The sequence below is a fragment of the Mytilus trossulus genome, chromosome 5 (assembly GCF_036588685.1).
Source record: "Mytilus trossulus isolate FHL-02 chromosome 5, PNRI_Mtr1.1.1.hap1, whole genome shotgun sequence".
Taxonomy (NCBI): domain Eukaryota; kingdom Metazoa; phylum Mollusca; class Bivalvia; order Mytilida; family Mytilidae; genus Mytilus; species Mytilus trossulus.
In genome coordinates this window covers 59263699-59280324 of record NC_086377.1, presented here as the reverse complement: position 1 = coordinate 59280324, position 16626 = coordinate 59263699, and the positions used below count along the sequence as shown (strand labels likewise).

The 16626-nt window shown below is 30.1% G+C and overlaps 2 protein-coding genes across 2 annotated transcripts; both read right to left on the bottom strand.

Annotated features, from left to right (window-relative positions):
• Positions 1 to 441: 441 nt before the first annotated feature.
• LOC134719759 (uncharacterized) lies at positions 442 to 3459 on the bottom strand. The gene is made up of 3 exons (XM_063582719.1): positions 3260 to 3459; positions 2601 to 2760; positions 442 to 808 (listed from the first exon to the last, which is right to left on the bottom strand). Exons 1-3 carry the CDS (start codon positions 3444 to 3446, stop codon positions 628 to 630), a joined length of 528 nt encoding a protein of 175 aa, XP_063438789.1. The 5' UTR covers positions 3447 to 3459; the 3' UTR covers positions 442 to 627.
• Positions 3460 to 4149: 690 nt separating this feature from the next.
• On the bottom strand, positions 4150 to 10021 carry LOC134718128 (beta-crystallin A3-like). Its single transcript, XM_063580620.1, has 6 exons — positions 10001 to 10021; positions 7679 to 7701; positions 6238 to 6356; positions 5724 to 5856; positions 5125 to 5267; positions 4150 to 4330 (listed from the first exon to the last, which is right to left on the bottom strand). Exons 2-6 carry the CDS (start codon positions 7688 to 7690, stop codon positions 4150 to 4152), a joined length of 588 nt encoding a protein of 195 aa, XP_063436690.1. The 5' UTR covers positions 7691 to 7701; positions 10001 to 10021.
• Between the last annotated feature and the right edge of the window lie 6605 nt (positions 10022 to 16626).

Sequence of the window (16626 nt, the reverse complement as noted above, 5' to 3'; positions counted from 1 at the left end):
TATAGAAAAAATTTCACATAAAGTTTTATTGCATCTTAGAAAATAACCATTTCTTCAAGTTAACCAATTTAATGTTCATCCTTTTTCTTCCTAAGTACAAGCTTTAGCATAACCATGTAACCTCATGTTTCCAAAATATGAAACAGAAACACCAAATAGAAAAAATAATGGTGCTTTGAAGCACACAAGATGTATGTCTATGAACCAGATTTTATTTTACTGCAATGAAAATAGGACAAATGTCCTGCAATTGTCAAATGCAATGCTCTTCAACTCTGTACTTGTTTGGCTTTCTATAAACTATTTTGATCTGAGCGTCACTGATGAGTCTTATGTAGTCAAAAAAAACTCATTGATAGTGGCGTTAAAAGCAACAAACAAAACGAACATCTGAATTCAAAATTGCTGATTACTTTTTATTTCAAAATAAATGGGCAAACATGTAGGAGAAAAGCACAATTAGGATACAATGAAACACACATCTACACTTACATTTCGAACTGCTTGTTATGTTCTACATAGATAGAAAAGAAAAAAGTACAAAATCAGAGAGAATCTTCAAAAACTATCAGAAACGATAGTTTGGTATCAAAATAGCACTGCAAAAGCACAGAAGAGGCTTCATGTTTATTTTGACTTTGGTGTTGGTATCTTTGTGTCTTTGGATTCACTATGAAAATCAAAGTAATGACGTCCATAGAACACTCCCTTTTCTATCATTGTGAGTTCTGCGTTGTTTTCGTCACACAATAGAGCGGTAAATGGAATGCTGATATTTCCTTGGGTTAATGTCGATGTAACCGTAACTCTACAATTATACGAAAGAATATGTTGATTATAACTTTCGATATAGATATAGGAAGATGTGGTGTGAGTGCCAATGAGACAACTCTCCATATATCTACTTCAGCAAAATAATCAATATTTCTAATTGTAACATTACAATGACTTCATTAAAATGTTACTTGTCTTCTTCTCATATCAAATATTTTCCGTAGAGAATATTCCGTATTGAAATGCCCTGAAGCACAATTCATGATAAAATTTCATTTCGTACGTCAAAATATACTATTGTTACATCTGTATGTGTCTGTGTTGTGCATGCGTGCATGCAGTTCTTTTTGTCAAGAAATCAATGTGACAAAAGCTCAGTACTAACATTGATTAAGTAAGCGGGAGCTAATGTATGCATGTCTGTTTTGTTCACACATTGTTGTCAATATAATGGAATCTCATACGACTGTCATACAAGTGAGAGGTTAAGCTAGCTAAACAAAACCAGGTTAAATCTACCATTTTCCATATAAGAAAATGACTGTAACAAGTCTGGAATATGACAGTTGATGGACATTTGTTCGATGTGTTTGAGCTTTTGTTTTTGTCATTTGATTAGATACTTTCCGTTTTCCATTTTCCTGGGAGTTCATTATTTTTGTTATTTTTTGTTAGGTGTAAATATGGCAAATGTAGATTTGAACATTATGGTAAGTTTACAAAGAATATACCCTGCATCATGCCTTCAATGTGTAAATATTTTAGATCCTCTAACAATTGCTTTTATACCATTCCATGCAATTTCAAAATGTGCAAAATCAATTTATAATTATAACAGTAACTATTTTTATTGATTGGAATTTTTCGTAGTATCATAACAAGAAACAATTAAATGGTATCGTTCTCGAAAAAAGGTACATGTATAACCTGCAAATATTAAGATGAGAATTCATAAAAAAAACAATTCATATCTATGAAATATTGTCTTTAAAAGACAACATTATATATGGCAAACGTTCTTCCCTACATAACGGGGACAAAATATAATGAAAAAAATCATAAAGTCTATCGAAGTGAACAATGCTTTGCGTTGGATGTATAATGTTTTCATAGCTAAAGTGAACCAAAACAAACCAATATTATCCAAAATACCTGCACCATAATGTTCCTAATAATGTCTTACGTTTTAAAAAGAAATCACATACCACGTTTAATCATAATATTATATGCAATATTAGCCTTTGTTTGAGGCCGATACGAGCTCGAGGACATATCGACCTGAAAGAATTATATAGACCTCAAGTCCGTTTGCTCCTCGGAGATTCATATAGCAAATAAGTAAAGTCACAAAAGTACTAAACTCAGAGGAAATTCAATGCGGAAAGTCCCTAATCAAATGGTAAAAACAATTGATAAAATACATAAGAACGAGTGTACAACGACTGTCATATTCCTGAGTTGGTACAGGGTTTTTTACAGAAAGTTTTGATTTTTCTTCTCTTTACACTTCACTTCCACATTATCTTATCAAACAAATGTTTTCTTTTTTTATTCAATGGTCATTGGGTTAATCTAAATGTAAATATATTTGTTGCAATTTTGTTGTTCAAATATACCACATTTTCTTTACCATACTCATACAAATGCTACAATTGTTATCTTATTACTATAATAATTAATACAGATGAAGTGCACAAATTCATTTATTTCGTTGTCTTGATTGTTTCAAATAATTGAAATAACCGAGCAGTTATACTTTTTCATCTGCAGTTACAGACAAACATAGCTCAATATGTGACTCTTCATAAAAGAATTATATAGATTACCTAGTACTTGGTTTTATTTTTGACGGATAACCAGGAACCCATTCCTCAGCTTTGCACTTGGTAGTTCCTGCAGTACTTCCCATACTAACGGACATTTCAGCACTCATATTGATTCCTGTTTTACCAACTAACGGAATTTTAGTTTTTGCTGTTAATGTTGCTGCAATGAAATATTTTCCTAATTTAAAACAAGGTAAAAATGTGAAAATTATTACTGTGACGATTTAACGAATACGATTTTGTAGTGGCTTGGACAGAATAAAAAATTAATGGATAATCAAAAGAGAAATATGGCAAAAAAAACATAAGATTGAGTTTAACAGGGTCCTCAAATAAAAATAATAAAAGGTACACGATATGAAGAATAGGGATTATTATGGTCTTTAAAATTATAGAATATACCAATGGAGATTTTAATAAGGTCAGCATTTTTGTGCAATTTGGTTTGCCACCTCGTGAAAGTTGCTTGATTAGTGTTATATGCCAATTTATACGATTTATTTTAACAAACATGTTTTCCATGTTTTATTTTGGGCTTTTCTTGAGTCTGGTTCTAATTGTCTGAATCCTCAAGTAATCGAAGGAATTACTGAGCCACTCGTATCTTGAATTACGGTCTGGATTATTCATTAAGATTATCTTAATAAAATATTTTTTACCAGACACTTTAGCTGCTCTGTTCCATCTGAACTCATACGTAGCTTCTCTGGCTATGTTTACTTCATCTTGTGGTGCTACAGTCTGCACTACAGAGCCATTGTTCACCTGCATCCAGCTAAACACAGATGTAGGTGTCCTGGTGATATGTGCTTCCTCTTGATCGAAATCAATTTTTATCAGTTTCATCTTACCCGGAGCTAATGGTTTCTTGCAAAATCAAATGAGAACAATGATTCATGGTTGCGATAAAGATTACAAAATTACCGAAATATACATTGTAAGTAATGAGAAATATTGCTATAAGTCTTTGCAACGAAAACATTTGACAGGGAATATTCTTAACCAATATTTTTCCTGACCGATAATATTGTATAGATATAATAGATGTTTTAAAATAAAGCATAAGCAATGTATAGTCTATCACTTTTTGTTCAATACAGTTGTTTCAAATGGACACAAAAAATATTGTATCAAATACCACAAACATTATTTTAAACTTTTTAAAGAGATAACTATCTCATATCATTTTAAACAACCGTACATTGACAAGAAATGTCATGTTTTCAATAAGACTAAGCTGTGTTTTATGTTCGAAACTTATTGTTTTTGTTTTCACATGTATAAATCATAAGTAGAAAAGGTAATAATAATATTGATAACATATAATAATTCCCTTTCTCACAAGTCTCAAAAGTTCTGGATATACGCGTTCTGACCATATTGTGTGATCACTGCCATTTTTACTATACGACATAAAAAAAGAATTAATACTCTCATCGAAGATATCAGAATTAAAATGTTGCCAAATATCTTTAAAAGTATCTTCAATGACGTTAAAATCAAAATAGTAAAACAGACTCAATTAAGTACAATATCAAACGATATCCAATTATCCTTTGTAATAAAACATTACAATATACAATATGTTTACCAGTGTGATTTTGCTGAAAGACGACAGCACGTCATTCTTAAATCCTCCTTTATCATTTGGTGCATCAGAAAAGTTGTATCTCCCTTTAAGAAACAGACTTTGATATCCATCATAATTCGGTTGAGTAAATCCAACCCACCTAGAGAAATAATAATTCATGTTAATTAGTTGTTGAGTTTGTATGAAAGAGATCATTATAATACAGACAATTATCAAGAGACCCTCTCAAATCTACCAGCACGATACTGATGAATTTGTGTACGACATATGTTTATTATTGTCTGTGTTGGAATGTCCCTTTGTTATCTTACAGGTCCTTGTTTTAAGTGAACTGGTATCCAAATAAAGGAACGTCTTGCTATTGATATGACACTTTCAATTTGTCATTTCCCATTCTTAATATTATATTTAGATCCATAAGCATAACGCGAAAAGACAAAAGAAAGATGTGTCATAACATCCCAAGTACATGATACAAAAACGTGTCAAGCGAATGACATCAAAACATTATGGTCGGGACTGACACACAATCAAACCCAGCTTATGGCGTAAGAAATTCATATGCATCATGTTAAACGTTCTTCTTGTTCGTTCTTTCTTAAAAGTCCCCTTTTAAGTGATACATTTAGTGTGACCGCGAACAATTTCTTGACTGACGACATCATGAACGGCTCTAGCTAAAAAGTTCGGAAGTCAAAAATAAAGCTAACAGAAAGGGTCTGCAAAGAGTGCACAAAATCAACGTGCAGCCATCTTTAATTGAGGGAGCCGAAATCATATTTCTCAATACTTTCTATGTGTATCGGTTTAGCCTGTTTATCAACGGAGAATCTTGACCATGCCTTACATAAGTGCAGTTCACAAGGAGGTTAATATTTTCAATACCTTTTCGTGTCATATGGCAAGATGATAAAATAAAAAAAAGATACTTACGCACCACTTGTCACCACAACGGATGACGTCATTTCATCAAAATTGTAGCATTTAAGATCTTGCACATCATCAGCAAAAGTAAGAGTTGGCGCTGTATAATTCACATGTTTGTACAATGTACACTCCGACTCTTCCGTGAAATCCTGAAAATAAAGCATGAATCAAATATAGTTGAATATTATTGACGCTTCATTTTGTATTCTTTCAGAATAACAGTCAACTAACCTGTTTGTTCGCATCAATTATGAAAGATGAAATTCAAAAAATAAGACTTGACCTGTGTGTAATGATATCTATTTAAATCCACAAAAATTATTTTCATCATTTTTGCTTATATTTTCCTTTTAATTCTTATAGTCTTAGACTCAAGGTTCAAGGGCCCCTTTTGTTTAGAATGTCTGGAGGAAACAAGGAATTATGATGTATGTAAAATAAATGTGTTCTTAATGGATCTTATGATCGAAGTTTTAAACAATGTTCAAAATGTACATTGCATTCAAAAAATGATTACATTGTTGGGTTGATACTGTTATTTAATTGTTATCAATTATTGTCAATATTTTCAATTACATTTAGCTTGAAGGTAATATTTTACTTACAATTTCATCTAGCAATTTCAAAGATAATGCTTTATCATTGAAGTAGCCTTTAAACTTAGCATAAGCATAATTTTCACCATCTTCTATGACAAATATTTGGCCTTTGTAGTTTTTTTCCTGGTACAATATCCACCTGAAAAATATTAAAATCATAAATCAGGTAAATGAAAGTTAAAAGGGAAAATCTTATGAAAATAGAATTCAGATTTAAGTTTATACATGTATTCATTATCCACAAACCTAAAGAAATTACGTGAATGTATAAAAAAAAATGGCACAACAGATATTGAATCTAGTACAAAATAAGTTTTACCTACTAGTAGATTAATTATTCTACATTCAGTTAACATTTTTAATAAAATGAAAAACAATTAAAAATGATATTTATATGTTTCAGTTATATTTAATTTATCTCTTTTTAAATCTTATTTAAAATATCTTTTTTTTAAACAAGTTCCATCTGACTCATAATTTGAAAAACAAAATACAATATAAAGTTGATGGCTATACATACACTCCTCTTTCACATTTAACACTTGATGTGATGTTGTTAAAGCCTCCCATAGTTAAATCTGGACATGACTTTGTAAAGACTTTGCTCCTTCCAGTAAAATCATGTTCGAATAACGTTATCTTCAATGAAAACGAAAACAAATAGTAAGAAGAATAACCTATTCAAACAGGGTATCATGTATTTTCATTTATTAGTTATTCGTAATAAAACATCCATTCCATTATTATAACTGTTTGAAAGAATGAAATTAAAGCCCATTTGAAATGCGTCCCTTGACACTTGAAAAAAAACAACAGGGTAGGGATTTAAGTTTTCAGTGAAAGCAACGAAAAAACAATGTGATAAACTTTTATTCTACGTGGCTTGTTTTGGCCTTCAAAATGATTTTACCGTTTTAGAAAATGGATATTATGTTTCTTCTTCAGGACCCCAGTATGATGTTGAACTTACAGACAAAAGCACAAATTATGTAAAAAAAAAAACAGAACGTAAAGAAGGCACTGCTAAATTTTGACCGAATTAAACTTAAAACTGAAAATGGCTGAAAGTTAAGATAATGTGTCTTGGAGGGCGAGATGTCTTTTGTGACGACTGATTAAAAAGCAATTAGAAAGTCACTGCTACATACTATTGTTCTGATTTTCAAGTAATAATCAACGCAATTTCTACACTATCATATACTGCTGATTGTTTTTTTTATTCACGTGGACCAATGGTTAAAGTGATTAAAGACAAATTATATAAGATGTTGTGTGATTGCTAATGAGACACATCTCGGCAAGAGTCTTAATAACGCAGACGTTAAAAATTATAGGTCACCGTACGGATTACATCAATGACAAAAAGCATACCTCAGTCACATATAAAAGGTCTCGAAATGGCGAATGTCAAACAAATATAACGATAAAATATACAGCGTGATTAATAAAAGTGATATACAGCAACAAACGAAAGCCACTGAACTACAGTCGCCAGACTTGGGACAGGCACCTACGGATGTGGCGGTAGTACAGGGTTGTTGTTTTTTGCGGTCGTCCAACCCTCCCTTTAACCTGGGACAAAACATATGAACAAACTATAAGAAGCATTTGAAAAGAGCTTAACTCATCAAATAGATAGAAAATAGAAAATAGTAAAAAAAGCTAAAGACCGAACGTTCTACATCACCTAACAAAATGTGTTATCTCATTTGTTATAAGATTTCTACAGGAAAGCGAAAGTTGAAAATCAAATCTTTGTATCTATTTATATATTTATAATTAAATATTTGATCTGTTTCGGATATGCCAATTTTTTCATATACGCATCAATGTGTATATAAAGTATATATAATTTCAATGAACATTTCACTCTGCCGAACAGACCATTTTCCTTTTTACTCGATCCCTTACATCATTCAAAAATTACATCTAATTGCTAGTATATGATATGAAGCATTTACCTTTGGTTCCATTTTCAAAATTTCTGAAATAAAATGAAAATGGACAATATGACAAGCAAGAACAGTTTTTGTTATGCTAAATACATATCGTATACAAAATTCATTTATGTAGACCTTTTTCTAGTACTTTTTATAGCAGTTTTTGCCCTTCTATGAAACAGATGTAAAAGTCAGGTATGTCTTAACAACAAGTCAAAAACAAACAGCATATATTTTTAGAACAAATGACAGAATTTGATATATTATGGAGTATTTTGCAAAGAATCTTCATTTTCCCGACATTTACTCTTCATCAGACTTAAATAATTCAGAAATCTCTTTACTTCGTACTTGACAAGTAGGTGAATCGAGCGCAACTTGTCGTGTGTAATGTGCCAATGAGTCTTATGTTTACGAAACGCGGATCTGAAAGACACAATTATGAGCCTTATACTAGTATCTTTAAATAAATTGCATAAGTCTGTTGTCTTTCGTAATTAAAATCGAATATTCAAAATACGGGAATATATGTGTTAAAACTAACGAACCTCAATTAAAATGATTTATAAATCGAAACATAGTCAAATCTATGATCAGTTCTATAAACATTTATAATTCAAAATATTTTTGATATTTAACTCGGCTAGTTTGAAAAGCATACGTAAGAAGTACACACTTGTTTCTTAAGATAGTGAAAAAACGGTTCTAAAATTATTCTAGCACTTAACGTTTTGAAACCATCATTTTAATAATAAGGAAGTCCTGTATAAAAAGGAATAAACAAACAACACGTGAATAATTTTCCGTGTTTTAAAATGGTATTCTTTTCATAAAATATTTTAGAAATCATATCCGAACCTGCGTTGCTTTTTTAAAAATATACATATTATCATTTTCCTATGTCAATGTGTAATTATATACTATATTATAAATATAATAGCTTCCGTGTTTTACAATAAATATTTTCTTATTCAAACTCCGGACCTTTGTATCTGTGTTGAACAAATACAATCCCCCATTGTACCTTGTCACTTAATCATTATATACTACAATATGAATAAATTATATATTCAATTTGAATGTAACATTATACTCACAGGTGGTATCAATGATCTAAAAACTTCATTGTTTTGCCTTCGTTGATAGTTCATTTAATAGTAAAGTATCTTTTTTTTTTAAACAAAACAACAACATGCACATAAAAGATCCAACCTTTATTATAATTTATTCAACCGAGTTCAAAATAATTTGTGCTTTTTTAGATTTTACACTCTAGATTTCCAAAAGATAAACCATATTAAAATCAATTTCATTTTAAGCTTTTAAAGATTTGAAAAAAAACAAGTAATTCTAGAAAAAAAAATTGTCTGACACAGTTTATACCGGATTTGTTATAACATGAGCAACAAGACGGGTGCCACATGTGGAACAGGATCTGCTCACCCTTCCGGAGCACCTAAGATCACCCCTAGTTTTTGGTGGGGTTCGTGTTGCTTATTATTTAGTTTTCTATGTTTTTGTGTCATGTGTACTATTTTTTGTCTGTTTGACTGTCAATCTGGTATCTTTCGTCCCTCTTTTATTGCAATTTTTGTTCAGTAATGCTCCAATTTCTTTTGACCTGGTTTTCTTTCAATTCGAGCTCAACGAATGGTTAATTTATAGACGAAATGCGCATCTTGCGTACCGAATGATAAACCAGTATCATTGATTATTTTTATTTAAATCCGTTGCAAAATCTTAAAAAAAGATATGATTATTAAGCAGGTAAATTTTTATTCAAATTTAGGTAAATGTATAAAAAAAAGATCGATCAAGATTTAACAGCAGGTATGCATTTTAATAAATGTAATACCTGTTATTTGGTTGTCAAGCTTTTCCTTTTATGTTGTCTAATTTCACAGAAGATTCAGTTTACAAATACATTTTTAACAATGCAGTGGAAAGCTGTTAAACTTTGTCATACATATAGGTATACGGAAACCCAAAATTTGTACCTTTTTAAAAAAGCTTTAAATAACAAAATTACTTGCATTTCAACTAGTTTCAATAAAGCTTTATGAATCCTTTGATTTATTTAGAAAATTTTCAAATTACAACTATAAACTTCTATAACGAATTTATGCCGCAAGTTATCATATAAGTCTTTCATAAATATTTTCTTTCTGTCGTCTTTTGTTATTCGAATGATGATTCTGCCTACGAAGGAATTGTTGAACAAAAGAAAACTTTGAGTAATGTGAGCTGTAAAACGGTACTTAGTAAGCCATTACGTTAAGTTAAATGTTTTGTTCTTAACAAAATTTCACTTATGTATCTGTACAGATTTCTTATTGTACTTACATGCCTTTCTAGACTGTTCAGATTTTTTTATAAATGGGTTACTTTTGAGGGTATTTATACAGAGGTCTAGTTCCTAATGACTAGTTATATGACAAAGGGTGTACACACATTACATATAAAGTATAAAAGCACTTCCTTGTATTTGAATAACATATTTTCTTGAGAATAAAGCAAAAATGATGTCCGGATCTTAGTTGATTAATTAAACTAATAACTTCCATTGTACATGTAACTAAGTGGATAGCAGTACCAGGACACACTACCTGGGAGACTCATAACAGCTTTTTTCCGTTGAATAAAACAGTGTTATGGATATACCAAATTATAAAAATAGTTGTAAATAATGATAAATACAAGAGATATTGAGATATTTTTTAAGTGATCAAAATTAAACATTTTCTTAAGAATTTGATAGTTAGGACATTCGCTCGTTGGTTGCTATTACAGTCTTGCATGAAAGTATTCTTTTACGGAAATTTCACCTGTTGGACGACATTAAATCATTTCTAAATCGCAAAAAAACATTTTGATAGTTTAAAATATATTTAATTACTGCTAGTTTATTTTTGCTTTTAATATCGGTTTTGATTAATCTGAAATCTTGAAGGCGAATCGTTTTTGTATGTACTTTAATGAATTACTAAGAAGCGGGATATTATCAACAACAGTATTTTGATATCTTAAAAATGACTCCATAATTAGTAAAAAAAAAATATAAATAAATGTTGATACCATGCAAATCTCTCGATGATAAAAATACATTTGCTTTCTTTTATTGGTTTTTAGAGTTAGATATTATGCTATGCTATTCACCTATTGTTGCAGGAACGGGTAGTGATGTAATTAGTGGCTGCAACCATGTTGAACCCGGTCACATTCTGTATGTTCTAAGTCAAGATACTATATTTTAGTGATTGTCGTTTGTTAATGTTTATCATCTTTATTATTTTGTTTATTCTTTTGTTCTTTAATCAGACCATTGATTTTATCGTTTGTATTGCTCTACATTTCTCAGGACCTTTTATAGCTTATTAAGCGGTATGGTTTTTTTACCATTTCTGAATGCCGATGCAAAGGGTGACTTGTACTTGCTAATTTCTCCATCAACTGGTCCCTGGTGTAGAACTGACGCATTACCACTCCTACCAAATCATCTATAAATATATACGAATTTTGCAGATATTGATAAAAAAAAAAAAAAGGTTGTTTGAAATACATCATTGGATAACAAATCCACTGCAAACTTCATATAGAAAATAATGCATGATTAGAACCAATTGGTTAGATGATCTGTGTGCATAATATTCAATATTTGTAATAACACAAACAGATCGAATTAGAGTAATTGACGGTTATAGACATCAGAAGTTTTCTAAAAGAGTTATTAAACTCTATCTGTAAATTTATGTTGAAATTTTGTAAGAACTTATCATCTTCATCATGCTTTTATACGAACAAGTGAGAAACATTAAACATGTTATATCTACGTTTAAAATGAATGTTCCCAATATGACAAGAACTGCATGGGACCTTTTAGTGAAATCGACATTTACGGAGTCCGTTATTATAGAAATATTAAGATTACCTTTAATGGAGTATATTAATTGACATAAGAATATCCTGAGTGGATTATCCCGAAACCGTTTTCTTTTTTTTGGTGATTGATTGACAGACTTTCTATAAAACATGGCGAACTCGACCGCAGTAGACAATATATCAAAACAATTAATGGAAATACAAACTCTATTTTTGATCTAACAGATTATTTGGGGATCAATTACGACGACCTTCTTTGATTTATGATCGTACAAGTGTAATAAACAATGATGTTTAATTTATGTTGTTCTTGTGTGTTTAACCTTGGTTCACGTAATCCTGAAATTCACTATTGATACCTCTTTTCTGGTCGTAGTGTTAATGATATTAACCTATTGAAGTTGTAATAGATAATCTAATCGTTTGGTTTTTTTCGTTGTGTTTGAAGCTTGTAAACCTTTCTTTTATTGTCTTTGTGTAATACATTGTTCTATGGTTTTTTTTAACATGGTTAAACTGTTTATAAAGAATGGTAAACTTCAGCTATTGTGTTGCCCCCGATGTTGCAAAATAAAAAAAACTATCTTAAAAATAACACATTTGTACAGTATGACTTGTTGCAAGAATCTTTTCGGGTACACCTTATCTCAAATTTAGTTATTGATACCAAGATCTCCAAATAAGGTTATTTCAACATTTTTGCAAGTATGCACCAGTTTTAAGACGTTTTAATGCCTACATGGTCCAATGCAAACCTCTCAGACTTATTAAACATATATGACTACTGATGTCGGACACCCATTTGAAGTATCTTATTCGTTGAACAATATCAAAGTTTTAATTTTCGAATTCAAGATGCCAAAAAACTACTTAATCATTTAAACCTTATTATTTTGCAAAGGTTTAATGTTTTGAATAACTTTATCTTTGTATAAAGTCAGTTCCAAACGGCGACGTTAAATAGTTTGTTGATAAATTTTAAAGTATTTGCAATAATAATACAAAAAATAAATTGTACATTGACATATATCATGCATTAGACAAAAGCTTATTGATGACATCATTATCTTAATTAAATTTTAAAACGTCTTACAATGTTATTTTATATGGTTTTAAATTCAAGTGTTGAAACACTATATCCTAATCGATAACTGATCTGGATGTGCCCTTCATTCATATCATTATTTATTTAATCTATTTTGACACGTAATACGAAACGATTGATCGGATTATTATGATAATACAAAAACATGTTAACTGTCCATATGATGGTCGTAAAGAGGTAAAAATTTGTTTATTTTGCCGAAGAAATTCTCTGTTGTTCGAATTCATACAGGGTAGAGTTGATAGGTTTTTTTCACATAATGATAAATATATACTTGCCCGAAGAAGTAAAAATTATAATGTATTTAGAAGATTCTAGGTTTTGTCCGGTCAAGTTATCCATACTCTCTCCTGTTGCAGTAATATATATATTGTACAATTATTTGGCCATATCAACAAGAAACATAATAATTTCAAACAACATCATTAAAATATGTGTTAATCATTTGTCTCCTGGACACCAGTTTTCATATTTGTTTAATTTATTTTAACATGATTGCATTTGAACATTTAAATTCGTGAATCTTGTATATTACTTCAATATTCTTATAGTGAGATTTTTTCACATATAACTATTTTTTAATTAAGGCTCTACTCAAGATTTATTGTACAAAGATAAATTTTTTGTGCCAATAACTTATGCCTTGCCATGGGAGTCAATTATGTAAATGGACATTGTTCATGTCATTAAGGTGACACAAAATTTGACTCGTTGTCATAACAATGTCTAAACTATATTTGTCCGCGTTTTCATTACAAATTCATGATTTTCCTTGACAATTAAGCACTCTTTCATAGAACCATGGTGTTCACTTGTAGGATCACTATGCAGTTTAAATGAAGACTTCAAAAACTAAGTGTTGTTATTGCAATTTGCAATATAGCTACGTGTATACCTGGTTTATAAGACTAGACCTCTAGTTAAATACAAATAAAAGATCGATAATCTCCAGTTAATTGTAGATACAAAAAAAATAGCTACACTTTCAAAGTGTCTTATTTTTAATTTCTGAATTATTTCAACTATGTTGATCACTTCTATCTTTAGTAAAGTATTAATGGGTGGCAAGTGATCTTTGAATTCGAAATTTTCTTTCGAAACAAATAATGATCATGTTTGTTCTGTGTACGGTTTAATGTAGTCAAACTAATATGTATTTATTTCATTTCGAAGCTGTTGCAGAAAACGTAATTTGATAAAAAAAAAAATATGATTTTTGCTAGAGGAATCATTTTGGAGTGCAGGGTATTATAAAAAAAAAGTTGGTCGTTGTAAAATGGTTATTACGAAAATGTCTGTACGAAAAGTCAGGAATATGACAGTTGTAATCCAGTCCTTTGATGTGTTTGAACTTTTAATTTTGCCATTTGATTAGGTTCAGTATTTTTTGTCATTTAACTTTTTGTAAAGGATTTATAGCCGTTGGTAGTCTCCCAGATGGTATATCCTTGTATTAGTCATTACTGAATTACAGGATCTTGAAATGGAACAATGGTACAATGTATTTATTCAGCAAAGCAATAAAGGTCCGGGTATCATTTTTGAATTACTATCAGGAAAACACATCATTTAAATACAAGGACGCGCTTTTCAATATATTTGTCTTAACTATACCTCTTTAAAAACAATTTTCAAATGATTTATATCTGTTGTTAGTCTCCTAGTTAGTATAGGTACTAGTTATAACTAATTGTCATGGGACAATGGTAGTATGTGTTTGCTTAACAAAATAACAAAGCTTCCTATTATCATTTCTCAATTAGTATCAGGGAAACATATAATTTAAATACAAGGAAGCGCTTTTGTATATAATATATACTTTTTGTTAATCCGTTGTTCTGTGGCTCTTCCTTAGGAACTAAAATGATATATAAATACTCTCAGTGGTAAAGCTTTTAGAAAGCCGTACATCTGAGTTATTAAAAGCATGTAAGTACTTAACAAATGTCTCTCTGCATTCATTGAGTCACTATCAAAACGTTTTGGCACTATAAAAGTGAAGTGCTTAAATCATGAGCGACATCAAGTTGATCATATGCATTTCACTATTTGATTGAATTTATGAATTCTTTTTAATGATTTAAAGGATTATGTAGACTTATGAGAAAACATAATTTACAATGATAAATAGATTTTTTAATAGATATGTATTATTGCAAGATTGAATGGCCATACTATCATATTTATTTCTTTAACATATTAACGACAGTGATTTATATAAAAAATAAGTCTTTGAAACTACTAGAACAAGGTCTTTCAGGCCGATTTTGAATAAACAAAAATGGCAAAGCAATGACATTCTTACTTACCATTTACAGATATAGTCCAATAAATGATATTGTATACTATTTTTATTTCAGTAACTTTATAATGGAATCAAAGGTAAATGCTACGAAATAAATTTTGAAAAATGTAAGGGATCGAAAAAAAAAACAATTATGTTATGAACAACAAATAAGCTTTCCATTATATATCGTATACGTAGACTTTGATAAATTTACGAAATACATTTTTTGTCGATAAAAAAAAATTGGTACCCGTAAAGTTTAAAGAAATCACACCAGACAATAGTGATAAAGTTCATGCAAATATCACACACATATACAAACGAAGCCATCTAATTGTGACAAACGACGAACTAGATCACAGAGAAACAGCATCCAAAAAGACATGGCAACTTCCCAGACACACTATTCTGAGTACCTAAAGAACAGTATATTTTTTTTCTTACGGGCAGCTTGCTTAGAAAAAAGACCGAAAATTAAAATTTTTACGTCTTTTTATTTAATGCAATTGATAATCGAACCAGTAATCTGGTATAACTAGAGACGAGCATGTTACCCCGAAACCAGTCAGTAAATTATTAATCTGAGCTATTTTATTCATCGATTTATCTTACGTTCAGGCATCTGGTGCAAGAAAATTGGTACCGTTAATTTTTTTATTACCAAACAATAATAGCGTCTTGTAGTAAGCCAATTTGAAACTATAATATTCGTTTATTAAAAAATACACCAAATCAAATTATCTATGTCGTAGAGCATAACAGTTGTGAAATATCGTGGTTTGGAATTACCTTTAAGAAGAAGATTAACGAGTATACCTAATGCCCTGTGTGCATAATATATCTTTTCATTATTGGTATGTGTTGTTTTTGAAGGTAACGTTGTACGAACATGATTTTAAAGGAAAAAGCAAAGTTTTTACAAAATCATGTCCAGATTTAACAGTGGATGGCTTCAACAACATAACATCGAGTGTTAAATGCGAAAAAGGGGTGTAAGTATTGCTATCAAAATCTTAATTGTATTTTAAACAAAATAAAAAAGGGGGAATAGATTTCAATGAGGAAAAGAAAAAATCAAAAGTTACGGTAACATATAACATGCATAAATAATACATCAAATTTTAGTATCATTTTTAAACATCTGTAACTGAATTTGGAATAAATCCATCGATATAAAATGTTTTTTCATAGGACACAAACAAACAGTGCATACAAATTTCACAAAATTTTAACCTATAGGTTAGAATCGTCGATTACAAACACTTGTATGACCTCATATTTATAGTCAATTATCATAGGATTTTTACGAATAATTTTTATTGACTGGATTCATTTTAAGGTGGATTCTTTATCAGGAAAAGAACTACAAAGGACAAATATTTGTCATTAAAGATGGTGAGAAATATGGTTATGATAAGTTTAAAGGCTATTTCAATGACAAAGCACTATCTTTGAGGTTGCTAGACGAAAATGTAAGTATTGAGTTAGTTTAAACCAATCTGAATGAATTTGAAATGTTTTCAATGTCCATAGCTTTGACATTTGAAATGGAATAAAACTTGATCCTATACAATGCGTGGACAAGCAAAGTATATTGTTACATGTGTACTGTGCTTTTGGTTGGATTCTACTCCTTCGTTTTTCGGTTAAATCCTGATTTTATGATATTTCAACTAATATCGTTGCTTTTTCGATATG